General features: G+C 37.6%; 1 protein-coding gene across 1 annotated transcript in view; it reads left to right on the forward strand.

Annotated features, from left to right (window-relative positions):
- The window catches only part of wdfy3 (WD repeat and FYVE domain containing 3), a 332,679-nt gene extending 324,382 nt beyond the window's left edge, over window positions 1–8,297 (forward strand). Inside the window, exons 51-53 of the mRNA XM_048604494.1 lie at window positions 2,210–2,321; window positions 5,502–5,699; window positions 8,100–8,297. Of these exons, the coding sequence (XP_048460451.1) occupies window positions 2,210–2,321; window positions 5,502–5,699; window positions 8,100–8,220 (431 nt within the window). The 3' untranslated portion in view covers window positions 8,221–8,297. The remainder of the gene's footprint in view (window positions 1–2,209; window positions 2,322–5,501; window positions 5,700–8,099) is intronic.
- The last annotated feature ends 11,581 nt before the right edge of the window (window positions 8,298–19,878 follow it).

Below are 19,878 nucleotides of genomic sequence, written 5' to 3' on the forward strand. Positions count from 1 at the left end.
CTGGAAGTTCATTCCACATATGAACCACTCTATGTGAAAAAGATGCCCCTCAGGTCCCTTTTAAATCTTTTTCCTGTCACCTAAAAATTATGTCTCTAGTTTTGAACTCTGCACTCTATGGAAAAGACCTTTGCAATTTGCCTTATCTATGCCACTCTTCTTCAAGGAAAGCAGATCATAACTTCTCCAATTTCTTCTTGTCCTCTTCCAGAAGTGCAGTGCCTAGAACTGGATACAATATTTTTGCTGATGCTAAACTTGTGTCTTATATAAACTGAGCATAATCTTGCTCTTGTACTCTAGGCCCCTCTGGTTACTGTATGCTTTGTTAACTGATCTCTCAACCAATCCTGTAACCTTTAAAGGCTTGTACTTAAATGCACCTTTTGTCTCTCTACTTCTGCACCTCCTTTGGAATTGTATCCCTTATTTTATATTGTCTCTCCATGTTCTTTCTAGCTAACTTAACCAACACACATCTTTCTGCATTACACTTCAGTTGCCATCTGTTTGTCCATTTCACCACCTTACCTACACTCTTTTCAAGCTCTCCTGACCGCCTCATAATTTAGAATGTCTCCGAATTACATACCATTATGTATTTTGTGTACACCCTGTATATCAAGGTCGCAGTCATTTATATTAAGAAATATATCAAGAAAAGTCAGGATTTCAACGCCGAATCCTGTGAACTGCCCTACAAAGCTTGCTCCGGCCTGAAAAATGTCCATTAATTGCCACTGTTGGTTTGTGTCTTTCCTGCAATTTTTAAATCTGTCTTGCTACTGTCCCTTTACTGTGTGAGCCACAACTTTGCTAGAAGCACTGGTGTGCAGTACTGTATCAAATTTCTTACGAAAGTCCATGTACGGTCAATATGGTATCAATATTTAAAACATTAAATGAAATGAGGGATAGTTTAAGAGTAAAGTTTAATAAATGAAATAAATAAGAATTACTTCTGTAGTTTCAAATGCTTCAATTTCTACAGGTAACAATTAATGATATGCAGAATTTGCTTCTCTCAGATAATTGACGTAACTTTCTGAAACTTGAATCTTGTCGCTATTGTTACAAAATCGTCTTCTTCATTCAGTTGAATTTTGAGTATTTTCATTAGAAATTAGATTTGTTAGGATCATCAAATGAAGCTGTTGCTCATGCAGATTGCTTGGAGTTTCTAAATACATTTTCTCCGAGACACTGTAGTTCTTTAAATAAACAACATGGTGTTCATGTTCAATTTGAATAAACCAGTAGCATTGTTCTTTAAACGTTTCTTTATATTTCCATCAAATAATTATTGAATAACTAGTTACTGTACTTTCCCATAACTTTTATAGGCAAGTGCCCATCCTTGTGATTCTAAATAGGAGTTCTCATAAATATTCTAAGATTTTTTAGATTCCAGAACTTAGACTTATTTTCTTCATAGAATTGATGTTGTAAGAACACACAGCTGCAAGTAAGAAGACTCATTCAGCATGTCAAGTTAGTTTCTTCCAGTGAGAATTTTAACTATTAAATATAGTTGGGTTAGCTATTAGCCTCAGCAACTTTATTGCATCCAGCTCTGGACACTGCACTTCAGGAAGGACTAGAAGACATTGGAGAAGTTAGGATCATGTCTATTGTATCCTGGAGATTTTCCTTGCTTTACCAAATTTACCAAACCTTATAGTTAACGTTCAGTTAAAAGGAGGGATTAGAAAAGCTAGAGTTGTTCTTGTTAGAGTGGAAAAGGTTAAGGGGAGGTTTAGTAGGAGCATTCAAAATAATGAGTGTTTTGATAAGGCAACTATTCACTTTGACAGGGAGGTCCGTCACCAGAGTTTTAAAATCATTGGCAAAGACTCTAAATTCTATATATGAGAGTTTTAATACATATTGTTAAGATCCGGAGCACACTACTGAAAAGTAATCCTTAAGGACTTTCTGAAGGCAATTGGACATGTCCCTAGAGAGGATTAATGCACAAAGACGATGCCAAGTAGCCCCCTGAACTGTAAATTTGAATCATTTTAAACTTTAGATTTTCACCATAAACGGCATTATTTATTGAATTAGCTGTGAACTGAATCACTTAATTCATTGTGATTAAGACAATTTTCAATCATCATATAATTCCTGCTTATTCTCAAAGCTGCAAGCAACAGATTACATTTTCTATTGTGGGTCTCTGAATGCAAGTGATTTTCTTTGATTTCAGGATACAGATGGGAGCGACAGTTGGTATTCCGAAGCAAATTGACTATGCATACTGCGTTTGATCGAAAAGACAATTGTCACCCTGCAGAAATTACTGCATTAGGCATTTCTAAGTGAGTATTGTTAGTAAAACAAGGCAACCAAAGCCAAAGTAGATTACGCCTTTAGCCTAGCGCTCTCCCCAACTTCTACCAATAGTTTTGACAAAGTGAACTTTAAATGTGGCAGGATATGTGTCATATGTGGCAATTATCAGTGATCCTGACAGATCAGTCAGTTTCTCTAACAGAAAGATAGCTAATATTTCAGGGTTCATAATCAAAGCTGATACCTCTAATTCCTCATGTCGCTATCTGTTCTTTTGTCATGTAACTTAAATTGGTGTCTTCCAGATCTTTTGGCAAATCGGAACTGTTTTTCTCTACATACTGTCTAGACTCCTCATGATTTTAAACACCTCTGTCAAAATCTTTTGTCAACCTTCTCTTCTATAACGCCAGCCTCTCTCAATATATCCACATAACTGAAATCACTCATCCTGGAGCTATTCTCAAAGCATTTTGGTACCCTATATAATATCCTTCCCAAATGTGGTGCCCAGATTTGGATGCACTACTCCTATTGAGGTCTGATGAGGCTTTTATAAAGATTTATCATAACTTGCATGCTTTTGTACTTTGTGCTTCTGTTTATAAAACCCATGATCCCATAAGCTTCCTTCATTGCTTTTTCAAAATGCCTTGATATTTCCAACAATTTGTGCAGATATTGCCCTTTTGTCTCTGTACTTGTACCAGCTTCGGAATTGCAGCTTTATTTGCTGCCTCTTCTATCTACCAACATGTATCACTTTGTCCTTCTTTGAGTTAGTTTAAGTTGCCAAATGTCCACCCATTAAAGCAGACTGTCTGTCCTCATGAAGCTTATCATGACCTCATAGTTGACTTTACTTCTGGGTTTTATGTCATCTGCACATTTTGAAACTGTTCCCTGTATACCCACATCCACATAATATATATCAAGGATTGCAGTGATCCCTTTGGAACTCCAGAGCAAAATTATTGACTATTCACAGTTACTTTGTTTCTTATCATTCAATCAGCCTGGTATCCATGCTGTTCTTCTATTCCATGAATTTCAACTTTTCTGGGAAGTCTAGAATGTGGCGCTATATCAGAAGTGTTTTGGAAGTCCATGCAGGCTACTTCAACTATGTTGTCCTCATTTACCCTGTCCATTATCTCATTAAAACTACAACCAAGTTATGAAGGCACAGTTTAGCTTTATCAAATCTGTTCTATCTTTCTTTATTTGATCACACTTGTCCAGGTGACTGTTAATTTTATTCTAGATGATCATTCCTGAACGATCTCCCACCTTTAAGGTTAAGCTGACCTGCCTGTAGATGCAGAATTTATTCTTACATCCTGTTCCATTTAAGAGACTATTTGTAAGTCTTGTTTCCATTGTGGAAGCTGTACAGAAAGAATACACAGATTGGAGATACAACATTGTGGTCCCATTCCTCCAGTCAGAGCACTGAAAGATCAAGTCGACAGAAGTTGTTGTGTAATATATTTGCTGCCCATGAGTAGATAAGGAATTTGATGAGCCTGAATTTAAGACGTCATGCTAATAACGTGCTACAGATAAAAGTGGATTCCCTTAGCAGTACCACTAGCTGAAGCTAATTTTTAAAACACATTTTTACATCTGCTTAGATAGTACAAATAAAATACAGAAATCATCTAACTTGTCACTGTGAGCACACAAGTATTGATATTTATTTGCTATCATGTTCATAGGAGTCCCAAAAACTGCAGTTTGTATATTCAAGATTTCTTTTTTTCCATCCCCTGAAAGCACTTTAGGTGGAGATTGTTCAGTAACTTTGTCAAATGATCATTCATTTTAGCCGAATCTAAGGAATCGGGAAAGAAAGTTGTCAGATTACAAACCTAATTATGGCCAACAATATGATCCATGCTTCTTTCTATCGGATTGCTGGGCATGATGAAGCCCGGGAAACCTAAATACTAGGTTTTTCTTTCTGAGGCCACTAACAGCAATTTTTTTTATTTTAAACACTCGAGATATGATCAGTGTGCCACGTACCATACATCTCTCGCCTTCAGAGGATGATGGCAAGCAATCTTCTTTCTAACTGGCCACTTCAGTGACAGCCACAGATTATGGGAGTGGAGTTATTTATAAATCAGACCAGAAACAGGTGTTGCATATGCTATGCCCAATTAGATTTTTACAATAATCCAACCGACTTCCATCATGTTTCTCCTGGACCAGCCTATACAGGACCAGACTTATGAAGGTTAACTTCACAATTCAGTTTTGAATTAATAATCTCAGTACTGTCATGCTCCTGAAAAGGTGAAGTCCCCGTAGTCCCAGAGGATCAAAGGGCTGCTATCTCATCAGAGAGACAGAGAGAACTGGCAGTGAATTTAACCTGCAGATCGCCATGCCTCAGGCAAGGTATGATGTTAAGAAGGCAGGACCATCATGGTAACCTCAATGGGAATTGAACCTCTGCTTTGGGCATCACAAACCAGTTGTCCAGTTAACTGAGCTACACAACCCCCAAAATTCCTCTGCAGTCAATCTATTATTATCAAGGCTGAGATTAGCTAAATAACAAACATTTAAAAGTTTTATCCCCATTAGATATTAGATTCCTTTTTTCAAAAATTTAAAAAATAATTTTACATGGGCAGTGAATTCCACTCTCTGCTCAAAGTTCCATAAGGTGTCTCCTGTCACTCTAATGATGTGATCAAGTTAAATGTTCCTGATCAATCTGTTGGACAAAAAAAGACAGCTTTATTATCAACTAGAGACATAATTTAAGCCACACGGTTTATCTCTCATAATTGGTTACATTACAGTGGAGGCAGCGAGCCAAAATCAAGTGGGAGAAATCTTTAAAAAGGATAAATACACATATGAAAGAAATATTCAGGAAAAGATTTTAAGGCAGTTTATGTTTATTGAATATAAATGTTTTTCTGTAGTAGTTGTGCTCAATAGCCTCATTCTAAATGGCCTTTTGAGTTGGGACAAATAAAGGTGGGTAGAGTGACCGAGATAAAGAACTCCTTCTGGATCTCACTTATGCATGCAGTTTCAGTTGAACAATTACAATGTAGTGTTGAATGAAAGTTTTATTGAATGAGTTGAAATACCAATTAGTTTAAAACATTTATAGGTTTTCAAAAGAAAATGCATTAAAATGAATAATAACTCTGAATGTAGTTGTTTTGTTTCCTTTCCTGCAGGGATCACAGTAAAATTCTGGTAGGTGATGCACGAGGTCGGGTATTTAGCTGGTCAGTGAGTGATCAGCCAGGGAGGACAGCTGCTGACCACTGGATTAAAGACGATGGAGGTGACTGCTGTTCAGGATGTTCAGTGCGCTTCTCTCTAACCGAGAGACGGCATCACTGCAGAAACTGTGGGCAACTCTTCTGTCAAAAGTAAGAGAACATACTATTTTTGCATAAATTTGGGATGTGTATTCCATAATTATTGGTTTATTCCTATGGTGAAGTAAAGCTGCAGTGAGCTTTTAATGTATGTTACTTTTTCAGAACTAACACCTCAATATTAGGCCTTGATTTCAATGGCCGAGTGACAATTCAGTAACACTATATTGAAGGCTTCTAATGATGCTAGTGAACAGCAAAATAAAAGCATTTTTGAGCTAAATTCACTTCCAGGGATGAAATAACAAAGTCATATAAAACACCTGGGATTATTAAACATATTCTTCGATGTTCAGTTATTTTCCTGCTACAGGTAGTGTTGTTCTCTGCACTGCACCTAGGAGAAATGCTCCATTAAAGGGGGGAAGCTCAATAGAACACTGTCCCTGATTGTGTCAGTCCCACACTTCCTTGTGTCTACCTGATGGACAGTATTCAGTGTGTTAATGAGGTGGGAAGAACTGTTTCCTTTTCCACCTTATCTTTCCATCACTAGACATTCTAGTGAAGGAATATCTGTAGAAATGTATTACAAAGTGTTTTGAAGGTCAGAGGGCCTTCTGATATTCTGGTCAGCCCAGTGACTAAAGAACACTGTCAGGAGGCATCTTAAAAAAAAATTGCCCCTTTCCCAATTTCCCAAAACATTTTTTGAACTTACTACATAACTAGACGAGTAGATTTGTATTGTCATTTAATTTTTTTAGTTGTGGTCACTTCAATGATTGGTCATGCGTAATGGCTGATCTGATTTTCATTTAAATGTTTTTACCTTACTGCTCAAATATAAATCCATAGTGTCATATGCAAGATGGGTTTTTAGATGGCTGTGCCAATAAAAATGCTCTAGATGGATTCGTTCCCAACTACCAGTTGCATCCCCTGCATCCCCACCACCTCCCCCAAAAAAATCTATCTGCAATTTACCAAACAGTAGGTGGGGCATCATTTTGACTGTTTGCCCTTACGCCAATTGAGGAATGGCCACTTGAGGATTATTTCATGCTTGGCATAACGTTCCTTCTGTTGGAAGGAGGCTGCGTGAACCTCTGACAGAAAAGGAGGGGTGTGTGCCATCTTCACAGGCCTCTCCTTAGGGCCTCGTATGCTGAGAGTCTCCCACTCCCCCACAAAAAATCCTGTCTTTCAGCTCTGGGCGACTTCTTTGGGACTAGATGCTGTTATAACACAGTGATCACAACTTGTGGGGATGTTGCTGGAACCAAACAGCTACCAACCAACGAGATCTCAGACTGGGAGCTGCTGCTCCCCAGATGTGAATAGGAGTCTTATCTCAAGCAATTTAACACTGTTTAGAGAAACTGGATGATCCTGTCCGTTGCATGTGTAGATTGCAATTCCAAGTTTAAGAAAGCCGTTCTGACCTATGTCATGTTATTTGGCATGTAACCTGTAAAAGCGCCAGTATTACAGTAAGATTAGAGGTGACTCAGACTACTTTGCAGTTGCCTTATGAGACAGCATGCACAATTAGAAGGCAGTTGTATGGAATATTTTACCAGTTGAGCAATGTTCTCTTGATTAATTTGTTCTGAACTTCTAAATTGCTTTTAACATTTCTGTTCAGAAAATGCTGCTTCAGACTTTGAAATGTTTTGTAACCTTTCAGGGGGTAAAATAAAACATAAAAAGGAATGATTTTCTAGCACTAGCATAATTATGAGTTGCTTCCTTCTGTATCAATCTTTATATGGTTCTTTTTTCAACTGTCATGTGTGACGATATCTCCTTCTTGCTTTTATGTTCTCTTCTAACTAAGTATAATTTGATGTTTTACTGATAAACTTCCTGGCATATTCTCTTACTATTTGATCCTGCTTTAGCTTCTAAGGTCATGATTTAATTTGTAAATCAAGCCAAGGCCTTTTTGAAAAAAGGAGATTGGAAAGACATCCTGAGATGGTTGCATATGGAGCAAAACTGTTAAAGACATTTAATTGTTCTGCTGTATGAAGATGTATTCATTTTATGTATGAGAATTGAATAATGTCCAAAATGTACAAAAAGCTGCCTTTCATTGTTATCTTAATACTGCAGGTAGGAAAAGAGAGCTTTGGCAAGCAACTGTCATGAAAGCAATGTTGAATATTCTGGTCTTCCATTTTGCTAATGTGTTTTAGGGAAGGAAACTGCCTTCCTTACCTGGTCTGGTCTACATGTGACTCCAGACCCACAGCAATATGCTTGCCTCTCAACTGCCCTCTAGTCAATTAGGGATTGGCAATAAATGCTGCCTAGTCAGCAACGCCCTTATCCCATTAATAAAGAAAAAAGGATATCTGATTTTTTTAATATCTTTAATTACTGCATCATTTTACAAAAAAGACACTGGTTACAACAGTTACAGATTCTATTTTTATTTTAATGCAGGTGCAGTCGATTTCAGTCTGAGATCAGGCGCTTGAAAATCTCCTCACCAGTCCGTGTCTGTCAGAATTGTTACTACAACCTGCAGCAAGAGAGGGGAGCTGAAGAGAGCTCCAGGAACTAATAAGTCATTGATTTATCGGTGACCAAACAAGCAGAATCCTTGTCACTCCCAGCTATTTCAAATGATTTTATGCAAAAGGAAAGAATGTGGGGAGTTTAAAAAAGAGTTTACATAAATTTCTTTGTACTGTGTTGAAGCACTGTAATATACTGACTAGAAAGGGATCATTGCCTTGCAGTTAATGTGCCCATCTCTCTACCTAATTCATGGATGGTTTGAATGTTCTGGACTGTGCTGAAAGTATGGTTTTAGAAGTTCTGGACTTGAACTATCCTTCAAACATCTTGATGATGTCACCCATATTCATGAAACCAGTGGCTTGTAAGATTTTTAAATGTAAATCTGCCACTTTCACAAGAACCCAATTGTTTATAGTGTAAATAGTTGTAATGGCCTTTTTAACAAGAGGAACTTCCGAATTGCCTGTTAAAAGATGTCCTATTATAACCACTAATTGTGTGATTTGAGAAATCAATAGTTGTGTCCAGCATCATTCAGTAACTATTTTAGGAGTCAATGAAAATGTGCAAATGCTAATTATTATCAATTGCATTAATACCTTGCATTGTTTTTTTTTTCTATTTTAATTATTGTTTGATGCAAACAATAATGACTGTGAGTTTGTTTACTCCATTACAGAAGCTTATGATATTGAAGAAAAAGGGGCATGCAGCAGTTTCAAACCAGCCATGTCATCATTATACTGATCTATTTTCAGAGTAACAGCTTCCTTAGTGTTCATACTTTCTTGAAAATATTAAAGTGTGTCTGGGGATATTCATGTGCTACAACATCAGCATCTGTGTTCTAACAAACTATTATTTAACCCTATCCTTTTTATGAGCAATAGGAGACTTGCAATGCTTGAAATGCTGTCAGCATTGCACTGCCACAATGCAAGACTTTGATTTTGCCTGTGTGCTTTGAAGTGGGGTGAGGGGAAAAGAGGGGTGGGCGGGGAGGCAAATAAAATAAATCTGGTGACTTCCTTGCCGTAACATTCTGTTCCAGCACTCTCAGTATGCTGCAGTTAGGGTCACAATAAAACTGAAATACATCTAAAGTCCGACTCTTGTCATTTGAGTAAATGCATTTTCTACCTTATCCAAGCTGTTTACGAAATGTTGATGTATTCTAGACCAGCAAATATAAAAGCAGTATTTTCTCTGTGCATCTATATACATGGCATATTAAGTCACAATGCAGTCGTGCAGCATCGTTTAAAACAGTAAATTATGTCTTGTGTCATATAATGGTAAAGCAAGCATCATCACTGCAGCATGTAAAAACACACTTTTACTTCCAAAATATTTCTCAATTTATTAAAATCACAGCATAATGTGTCAGCAACAATTTCATGAACTTACTTACCTAGCTGCCCTTTAATAGCCATGCAGTGAATTTATTTCACAAAATGGTTTCCACATGTTTCATTGGTTGAATTACTGTAAATGTTGTACCAGTCAGTTCAGTGTTTATGGACTTTGGACAGCTGGCGTGATGCTCCTGGTAATTTCTTATATTTAAAAAAAAATTTTAAAGTCATATGAAAAGGAAAATACTAGTCAGTTCCATTTACAGAACTCATTTATAATAGACCTCAGTATTTTATATTAGCTTTCAAAAAATATTGCTGTTAAATAACAGCTGATGTCTGTAAGCACATTGACTGGGACAATGAAGCAACTACTGGTAGTTGTTAATGTGTAGCGTATAGTGAGGGTCTCTGGGAATCAGACTAGATTATAGATTCATTGGCTGTTAAAGGCCACTTGCCCTATCGCAGTGGTACTGTGGGCAGGAAGCGTTTCTTTACACGTTAAATGCTGCTACCAATGCAAGGATCACCTCTTAGGAGGGTAACTGATCTTCATGTTTATTTAAAATGATTTTTTTGTGTTTAAATTTGTGATGGGCATGTCAACATGTACTATATCATAATTTGTAGAAAGCACTTAGAGCAATCCATGTTGTCGCAACAATACTCTTTGTGCATAACAAACATATTCATCTTCCCACTCCCTTTGTGTATAACGCATTATTCATGTATACTTATCTGTATAATGTATTGTGCAATTTGTACCGTCATGCTTACAACTGTAGAATCTGCTGCTAAAAGGTAACACTTGTCTCCGTTGATACTAAAATTACAAATTATTTTGCACCTTCCTATTGTGTATAAAACTGGTAGGAATCATTTTATCATATACATTTTCTCAATCATTTTAAAGACAACATTTCTTTACAGTAAATGAACTGTATAATATTTATGCAATTATACTGGTTTTGAAGTATTTTTAATTTCAGCAAGTTTTGTTACTTGTTGCATGATTAACACAGCTGACTTTTTGTGTCAGTAAAATGTATATTGTTTTCCACCTCTTTGTTTAATATATTAATCAATTACTTGTACCCCTCCCTCCCCAGATGACCATTATCTGTACAGTAATGAATCTGAAATGAAGAAAACTGGCTGAACTGGAGTGGGATTTTTGTACTATATATGAGAACTGAAATCCTTGTTTTGGTGGTTCCTGTGCTAGACTGATGCATTATATTAGTGTGTAAAACTGTGGTATCTGAATGTTCATTGTATATTTGTCTTTAATGCAAAAGAGCTACAGTCACACAAATACATATGTAACTAATGCAATAGAGACAAGTCCTGATACTAAACTTTTTCATTTAAATAAATACCTGCTATTTACCACCAAATATTGTTTACTACTTAGTAAAAGTCAGTAGTTTGTAAATTGATCAGTTATTTTTGCATTCATGAATGTGAGATCAATTCTGGTAACATTTTTGTCTGTGGTACAAATGCTGTCTCATTGTCCTTCTTAAGGTACAACGGCTGAGTACAATGCTGTAGCTCTAAGGATGTCAGTAGAAGTTTATGTTGGAACATGTTCAAATCATATTTTCTTTTAATTTTGTGTTGAGAAAAAATATCCACGAGTTCAGCATAGCATTGGCCCAGATATTCCAATATGGATCATGATAGAATTCCAAATCTCACATTTATCTTTACAAAACTTTACTGAGGCTTTCTGCAATGAGGAAGATCTTCTTGGAAATCATTTCTTCTGTTGCAGCAGTCAGTTGCCGTGTTCTATCACTTAAATGTCCAGCAGCACAGCCACTGTGTTAGAGTAGGGTGCCAGGTAAGTTAATGAATGTCTAAGTGGGGTTGAGTCAAGGAGTGTGTTTTGTAGAGTCTAATGGGGGATGTGGGTGGATGTGGCAATTGTTTGGTTTTGTGAAGGTTTGGGGATCAAGGTGAATGTTGGGTTTTGCAGGACCGGCCTTAGTCCACATCTTGCCTCTTTATACCATCAGTTTAGGGAGAGTTCAGACATGAATCAAGAGTTCCATTTAATAGTTAACCAGCATTTTTACTGAGTTGGAACCCTCAAAAGTTTCCAATTTTTAGGAGATTGTAGGAACTGCAGATGCTGGAGAATCTGAGATAACAAGGTGTAGAGCTGGATGAAAAATTTTTCTGAAGGGTCTAGGCCCGAAACATCAGTTTTCCTGCTGCTCTGATGCTGCTGTGTTCATCCAGCTCTGCACCTTGTTATCTCCAATTTTTAAGAGACTTTTTTGGAGGGTCTTGGAGGAATTGCCGATTTGAAGGGTCAGTTTCGTTTGACTTCTTCTGCCTTGGAGATTCCACTTTGTCCACTCCAGATATTCCATTAGTCCAACTTGAGGAATTTCAGTTTCTAGACATTTATCAATAGGCGATTCAGACATGAAACTGCAAGAATGACCTAAAAGCCTATCGGGTGTATTAAGTAGTGTTTATATAATGCATAAGAGCTGCAGTCACACAGATACAAATGGACCTAATGTGATACAACAGGTCCTGAATTATTGGTTTGTTTAACCAGATTTTTTTTTTGTTAGTTGAGTGTGGTATTATTTATACCTTCGTTCGCTTATGGTTGTTAATTTCCTGTAATACTTATTACCTTTAATCCATTATAAACTGAATTAGTACTTGTGCAATTTTCATTTTGGCGCATCTGCCATTACATTGTTACAGAAAGTCAATGGAGCTGAATTAGTTGGCAGGATGTCTACTGCCATCATTTTTCCTCTACAGACCCACTCTGCCCAACCATGAGCTCAGCTCAACACTCCACTTGGCTCTGTAAGAACTACGGAAACATCTGAAACTAGACAAATCTTTTACATAATGAAAGCAAAACATTGTGGCTGCTAAAAATCTTAAAAATATGATGCTGGAGAGTATCAGCAGGAGTGACAACATCTGCACAGAGAGAGAGAAAAACAGTCACCAAAGGATGAAGGTAACATGTTTATTCTATCTTTAGTAGAAATGAAACTGAAAGATACTGAGTTGAGACAGCAGTATTGAATAGCCTACTCTAACTGAAACAGATACAGGGCATTTTCAGGATATCTGGTTTCTGAATAAGCAGGCCAAGCAACAGTCTTCTCAACCAAAACAAAAACAGAAATTATTTGTGAAACTCAGGTGGTCTGGCAGCATCTGTGAGAAAAAAGCAAAGTTAATGTTTTGAGTTCAGAACTGAAGACTCACTAGACACGAAACATTAACTCTGCTTTCTCGCCACAGATGCTGCCAGACCTGCTCAGTTTCTCCAGCAATTTGTTTTTGTTTCAGAGCAGCAGCATCCAGGTGTTTTATTTTAGTCTTCTCAGTCGATCAGATTAAAGCATCTTGATTTGAACTCTTCACATTCTGAAAGCTTGTTTTCAGAAAAAGTGATCATTAGTTTTAGTACAGAATGAGAGACTGGACCAAGAAAAAGAACTTTTTTAAAAATCTCCAACAATAATTGTGACCTGAAAGAATGAGGCTACACATTTTCAGTGACAATGAAATTTTATTTGGCAGTAATAAACATTTATCTTGCTATTAAATGGGTATTTAGACTAAAATAAATACGCTGACTTTTTTATGACATTTCAGCTGAGCAAGTAAACTCAAGGTACAGAAACTCCATGCCACTCAATTCACTTAAATAAGAAGCTAGATGATGAGGTGCTATTTTCACAAAGCTATTGGTCGAGTGGCACATATGCATTTGCCTTCACCTGGGGCTTGTACATAAATATTTGTGTATGCTGTTAGCGTCATGTCATTTTGACAACAATTTTAGGGCAATGAATAAATATCAGTTTTACAAATAATGGTGTAAGTAGTATATGTTGGAACTTGTTTTAAAAAAGCTATAGATTAGCAGAAAAAAACGGCTCTCCAAATGGATAAACTGCTGGCCCCTGTGGGATTGCAGGCGTATAGTACAATGGTTACGTTTTGGGGTTGTTTAGCTCAGTTGGCTGTTTTCCAATGCAGAATGATGCCAACAGCACAAATTGTGCAGAATTGAACTTGAGGTTATTGTGAAGGATTCTCTTTCCCAACCTCTCCCTCACTTAAGGTGTGGTGACCCTCAAGTTAAACCACGACCAGTCTTTGTCTGACAAGGGAGCAGCCATGTGGTCTCCTAAGAGTATGGTGATTTTACTTTTTATATATTTTGTAGCTCAGGAATTAGTGGTGGGTGTACTGTTGCCTTCTGTATATTTAGATAATCAGAGTCTGGGTGTTCTACAAATGTGTTTCTAACACAGAAGCAGGAGGTTGTCGAATGGTGTAACTTGACTAACAGCCTTGAATGAATAAACTGAGAAGATGTAATCCAATTTGATAAGTATGAGGCAGTATATTGCGAGGGGGAAATTAGCACTGGAATTTTTTTCAATACGAAGATTGAAAATTATGGAATGAGAGAGATCTGAAAGTTAAAAACATGCGATTCCCTAAAAGGCAAAATGCTATTTGATAAAGCCTTTAAAAATATGTCACAATAGTCTTTTAGGGACAAGGAGTACAGATTTAGAAAAATAATACATATGTACACAACATAATTTGACTAGACTTACCATTATAGAGTGCAGATCCACTTCCCAATACAAAGGGTACTGAATTAAAGGAAGCATACAGCATAGGAATACTACAGTAATGTGAAGAGTTTTGAGATACGCTGCCTGTGTCCATTGAAGCTGACTCCTACACTTGATCCAAACTTGAAAATTTCATCCCACCAACACGACAAGCTACAGCTAACAGTAGGTCAGTTTGCTGCATCATCCAAAGCATGGTGGTGCCACAGCAGTATGCTGAAAGAATGTACTCATTAGGTAGAACTGATGACAGTTGAATGAAGATAGGATTTTTTTGGTGATGATGTATGGTTGGGCTGGGGCAGAGGTATCAAGAACTTTGACATACAGGAGAGTTAATCAACAATATTGTAATGCCATGAGAAAAGAGCATTATGATGGAATACATTTAGGGCATCTTGTATTAACATACTTTGATCAAAATAAATATAATTTAAGATTGTTCTGCAGTTTTAACATTAGAATAATCGGGTTCGTATGATGCGTTAACTTTCTATTTTCCCTGATTTTTTTTTCACTCAATTTTGATGTATTAAAAAAAGTCGTATCAATAACCAATAAGAAAACTGGTAACAATTTTACAGACAAAGTTCTCTTACTGCATAATTGAAGTATATTCAACACTAATGGACTTAGATAAGCAGACGACTAGTGTTAAAAATAGATAGGATAAAACATTAATCTGTCATCCTTAATCCTGACTACATCTGACGTTTAACCAATCCCTGGAGACATAAGTTCTAGCACTGCTGATTATTTGCTGCCTTCAGTGATTTGCAGTTGGTGCTAACGGGATAGTCCTAAAGTGAAACAATTGTTGCAAAATAGAATTATAGAAGCTAGCAGTACAGGATACTGTTTGGCCTATTGTGCCATTGCTGGTTTCTTGAAATAACAGTTGTACTGATTACCATACAGCTGCTTTTAGGTTGTTGAAGTATACATTCAATGGTCCACGTAATCAAGAACATGATTTTCAGATATAGCTGCTACCAGACTCTCATTAAAATGATGCTGCATCCCATTACTTGTTACATAGGTTACTTGCCAATCAGAGCCCTGATGGTACATTAAAACAGAACAAGCAAGAGCACAAGTTTCCAAAAGCATTTTTGCAGAAAGCTCCTCCTCTCAAGAATTTGGTTGAAGAAATGTTATTTAATCATGAGGACACAATGTAGTGAAATTTGTAAAAAATTTTTTAAGAAGTCTTGATATCAAGCAAAATCCTTTTAAGAGAACACTGCTCTGTGATACTAAACAAATAGGATGTTTCTTGTAACAACTTCCGGCCTCAAACAAGATTGTTACTCGTTGATTCATTTCATTGTTCTGTGTAGTTTTGTTTCCCATTTGCTGAACTGATAAAAAATATCTTTTTTTGAAGTTGATGAACTATAAAATTCCTGTACCAACTGAGGTTACGACGAAGGACTTTCTTTCTCAACCTCACCCCTTACCTGAGGTGTGGAGACCTTCAGGTTAAACCCATCACCAGCTGTCTCGCTGTAGTGAGAGCAACCTTATGATCCTCTGGACTATAGCAACTTTACCAGACATTTGAAAGCTGTTTTGACCTTTACTACAGAAACAATCAAACCCAAGGGTCCTGACCCGAAACATCAGCTTTTTCTGCTCCTCTGATGGCTACCTGGCCTCCTGTGTTCCTCCAGCTCCACACTGTGTTATCTCAGACTCCAGCATTGGCAGTTCTTACTATCTCTGAGCCTATATGCAATGTTCGGCAAGTGAGAAAACAGCAGCCCAAGCTTGCTGCTCATTGGGAGTTAGGCAGGCGGTGGGCCTCATGAGCTGAATTTCTCAAGGTGAAAATGTACTTCTTCATGAAAGAAATGAACATGTAAGATTTGGATATGATTGTGTGTTCAACTATCTGACATTTCAATGAATACATAATGTGAAGTACCCAGGTGTCCTACGAAGTCACTTCTGAAGGTTGTGCTGCAGTTACCATTTTGCAACTGGTAGTGGGATGAGACTATTGCTGGCAAGACTAGCGTTTATTACCCAACCTTAATTATCCTAGAGAACATGGAATTACATATTGTCTTAAATTGTTAACACATGAATTGTATTAGGGACTTCACCTGATAAAGATTTCCCCATCTACCTAATGTCTCAGTCAGAAGATACAAAAATCTTAGCTTATTGGATCCTCCTAAGGATGTCAGCTAAAGCCTTGGGCATCTCATAAGAGCGTAAGAAATAACTCCAGGAGTGGATCGTTTGGAATCACATTGCTGCAACATTCAATAAGATCACATCCGATTATCTGCCTCAACTCCATTTACTGCCTGCTCCCCATTTTCCTCAATTCCTTGAGGCAATTAAAAAATCTGCCCAATTCAAACAATTTCTTTAGAGTTTAACTTTTTTTTTGAATACCTTGACTTTGTATTATCACTTTTCCCTTAATTGTTGCTGCCCCTCTATCCCTTATTAGTTCTAATTTTTCACTGACTTTCTCTCTTTCCATGCAAATCACTGCACATATTAATTTCAGATTTTTTTCTGGTGTTTTCTACTCTATCCATTATGTATTCCACACATTTACTACTGTCTATGCCTCTTTTTTTCCTCCTTTTACATCATACTGTTTGTCTGCTGTCCTATCAGAGCTCTGGGGGAAGGTGTTTGAGCTCAAAACCTCAGACAGCAAAATAAATATCTATGTTCTCCAAGAGGAACATCCTTTCAACGTCCATGCCGTTTATTAAAACATTAAGATCCAGAGGAAACTTAAGTCACCTTACTCTTCTAAACCCCACAGGACAGCCAGTATAGCCTTTACTCATCAGTCAATTCACTCATTCCAGGTATTAGTCTAGTAAACCTTCTCTGAACTGCTTCCAATGCATTAACATCCTCTAAGTACCATGATTAGTTGGCCCTAATGGGTTTTTAAATAAATATTTCACCAATATCTCAATCAATATAAGGCACCAGAAATGGAGATGAGGGGAGAAAGGTATTGTGTTCAGACTTGGGTGTGTATTTATTATACTACAGCTTTGTTACACATTGCTGTACTCCATTTTATAACTCTTATCAGTGGTAGGATGGACTTTTACCTTTCGCTGTGAATTGCCTGTAAAACAATTGCTTTTTTTGTTGTTGTTTAGGAAGGGGTGGGGAAAGGGCCAGATCTTCACGTTAAGTGAGTAGCAGCAGGGTAAAGGCTGGAGCTGAGTCATGAGATTAGATACTGTGCCCATGTTTTGATAATAAGATCAACAGTTCATCTACTGCAGACTCACTGAAGTGTATATATACCTCAATTTTGCCTTTTAAAGGAAACAGCCTTTACTATTGAGCATGTATTAGAGCCTTCATGACTTACAGGAACATTGTCTTTCATTCAAAGATGCTTTGAATTTCTGAAAATGGTGCAGACTGTGATGTTGAGATGTATTGGAGAGCTGGCTCCTTAATGTTAAGGGAGCTTGTAGGTGAAGAAATTGTACAACATGGAAATGAGGTGACTTGGTTGGAACCAAGGTTAGAGGTCATATGTTTTAGTCTCATACCAGAGCATGTGAGAAACAGCAATCTCACACAACAATGTAGTTGCTTATTGGAGGTAGCTTAAGACCCTCATAAAAATTAAATCAAAATGATGCAAGTCATAATTCAGACATCTGCATGGTCCCTAGATACTTGTATTGCTCTCATGTTCATTGAAAGGACTATTATTTTTCCACTGTTCAAACAGAGAACATATTACAATGACTTTTTTTTAAATTTAAAGGCATCAGTCAATTAAAATTGAAAAGGAGAATTTGTTAAACATAGTATAAGCAAGGGTGGCAACAGAAATGAGTGTGTATAAATAACAAAGATCAATAAGACTAGGAGGACTGGGACTGAAAGGCTACTCAATCAAAGAGGTTAATAGTGTCTTTCCATATGTGGTATCTGATCTGTTGATATTTCCAGCCTACACAGTATTTTGCTTTTGTATCAACAAGAGTAGGATTGTTTTCTCTGGAAATTTGATAAGGAGTGATCAATTAGAGGTCTTTAAATGATTAAGCAATTTTATAACAAACATTGAATCCACAGGGGAAATATTTTTGCAAAACTGAGGGTCTGTTCATAATAAAAGATGAATACTCCTTTCTAATAAGGAAAGAAGAAAAATTGCTGTACAAATAGTAAAATGTAGGGTAGTTTGATCTTAGTAGGATAATAGGTGGGCACAACATCGTGGACCGAAGGGCCTGTATTGTGCTGTACTGTTCTAAACTGAGCAGATCTGGCAGCATCTATGGAGAGACAGAAACAGACATAATGTTTCGAGTATAGTGTGGAGTTCAAAGAGAGAGAAAAAGGAAGTTAGGTAGACAAAGGATTGGTTGATAGTAAGCTGACTGGGGGCAATGGGTTGGCCTTCCCCTTCCTGAACACATGATGATAGGGCCAGAGGTATGGGGAGTGGGTAAAGGGCATAGACTCAGAATTCCTAGAGTGTGGAAGCAGGCCATTCAGCCCTTTGGAGTCCACATTGACCCTTCAAGAGTATCCCACTCAGATCCATCCCATTCCCAGTAACCCTGCATTTCTCATGGCTAATCCACTTAGCCTGCACATCATTGAACTAGGGGAGGAAACCCATGCAGACACAGGGAGAATGTGTAAACTCCACTGCTAACCACTGAGCTGCTGTGTTGCATTGAGGAAGGTGTTCAAAGTCTAAAATTATTGACCTCGATATGGAGTCCTGAAGGCTGCAGGGCCTTGTCCTTAGCAGATGGTGGACAGACATTGCTGCACAGGAATTGAAAATGGAAAATGCTGGTGAAACTCAGCAGGTCTGGCAATATTTGTGGAGAGGGAAAACAATGTTTCAAAGCCTTGAAGACTTGAAACGTCAGGTCTGTTTGGCATTCCAAAGATGGTACCAGATCTGCCGAGTTTCTCCAGCATGTTCTGTTATTATTTCATATTTCTACCTTTCAGAGTACTTTTATGAGGAGACAGGAAATGTTACTCAGCACAGGATTCCTAACCTCTGGGCTGCTCTTGCAGCCACCATATTTGTATGGTTGCTGCAGTCCTTTTGGATAACTTAGTGGTTTAACCTGAGGGTCACCATGCCTCGGGCAAGGGAAGAGGGGGAGGAGGAGGATGGTGACCTTAGCCAGTGCGGGAATTGACCCTACATTGCTGGCATCACTCTGGGTAGCAAACCAGCCACAAAGAAAACTGAAGTAACCAACCCCCAGGCTGTTGAAAATAGTCTTCAGCCATGGTAAAGCCATTGAATGTCAAGGGGTGATGTTCATCGCCCAGCACTTGTGTAGTACAAATGTAAAAAGGTTTACAAAGGTTTTAATAGACTTTGAACCTTGTTCCCATAAATAAATTCTCCTTAATAAATGCATACAACTGTCACTCAAAAGAAACAAGCAAAACAAGTGGGAAACAAATGATGCCAGAACTAGATTTAAGAATAACTTTTTTCATTTACAAAAGAGAACATATAAAGATACATATAGGCAAACGAGAAAAAAAAAAGTTCAGACACAGGTTTACCAAACTGCAAAACACAACTGTAATAGAGACAACAAGGTGTAGAGCTGGATGAACACAGCAGGCCAAGCAGCATCAGAGGAGCAGGAAGGCTGAGGTTTCGGGCCTGGACCCTTCTTCAGAAATGGGGGAGGGGAAGGGGGT

The sequence above is a fragment of the Rhincodon typus genome, chromosome 1 (assembly GCF_021869965.1).
Source record: "Rhincodon typus isolate 14 chromosome 1, sRhiTyp1.1, whole genome shotgun sequence".
NCBI lineage: Eukaryota > Metazoa > Chordata > Chondrichthyes > Orectolobiformes > Rhincodontidae > Rhincodon > Rhincodon typus.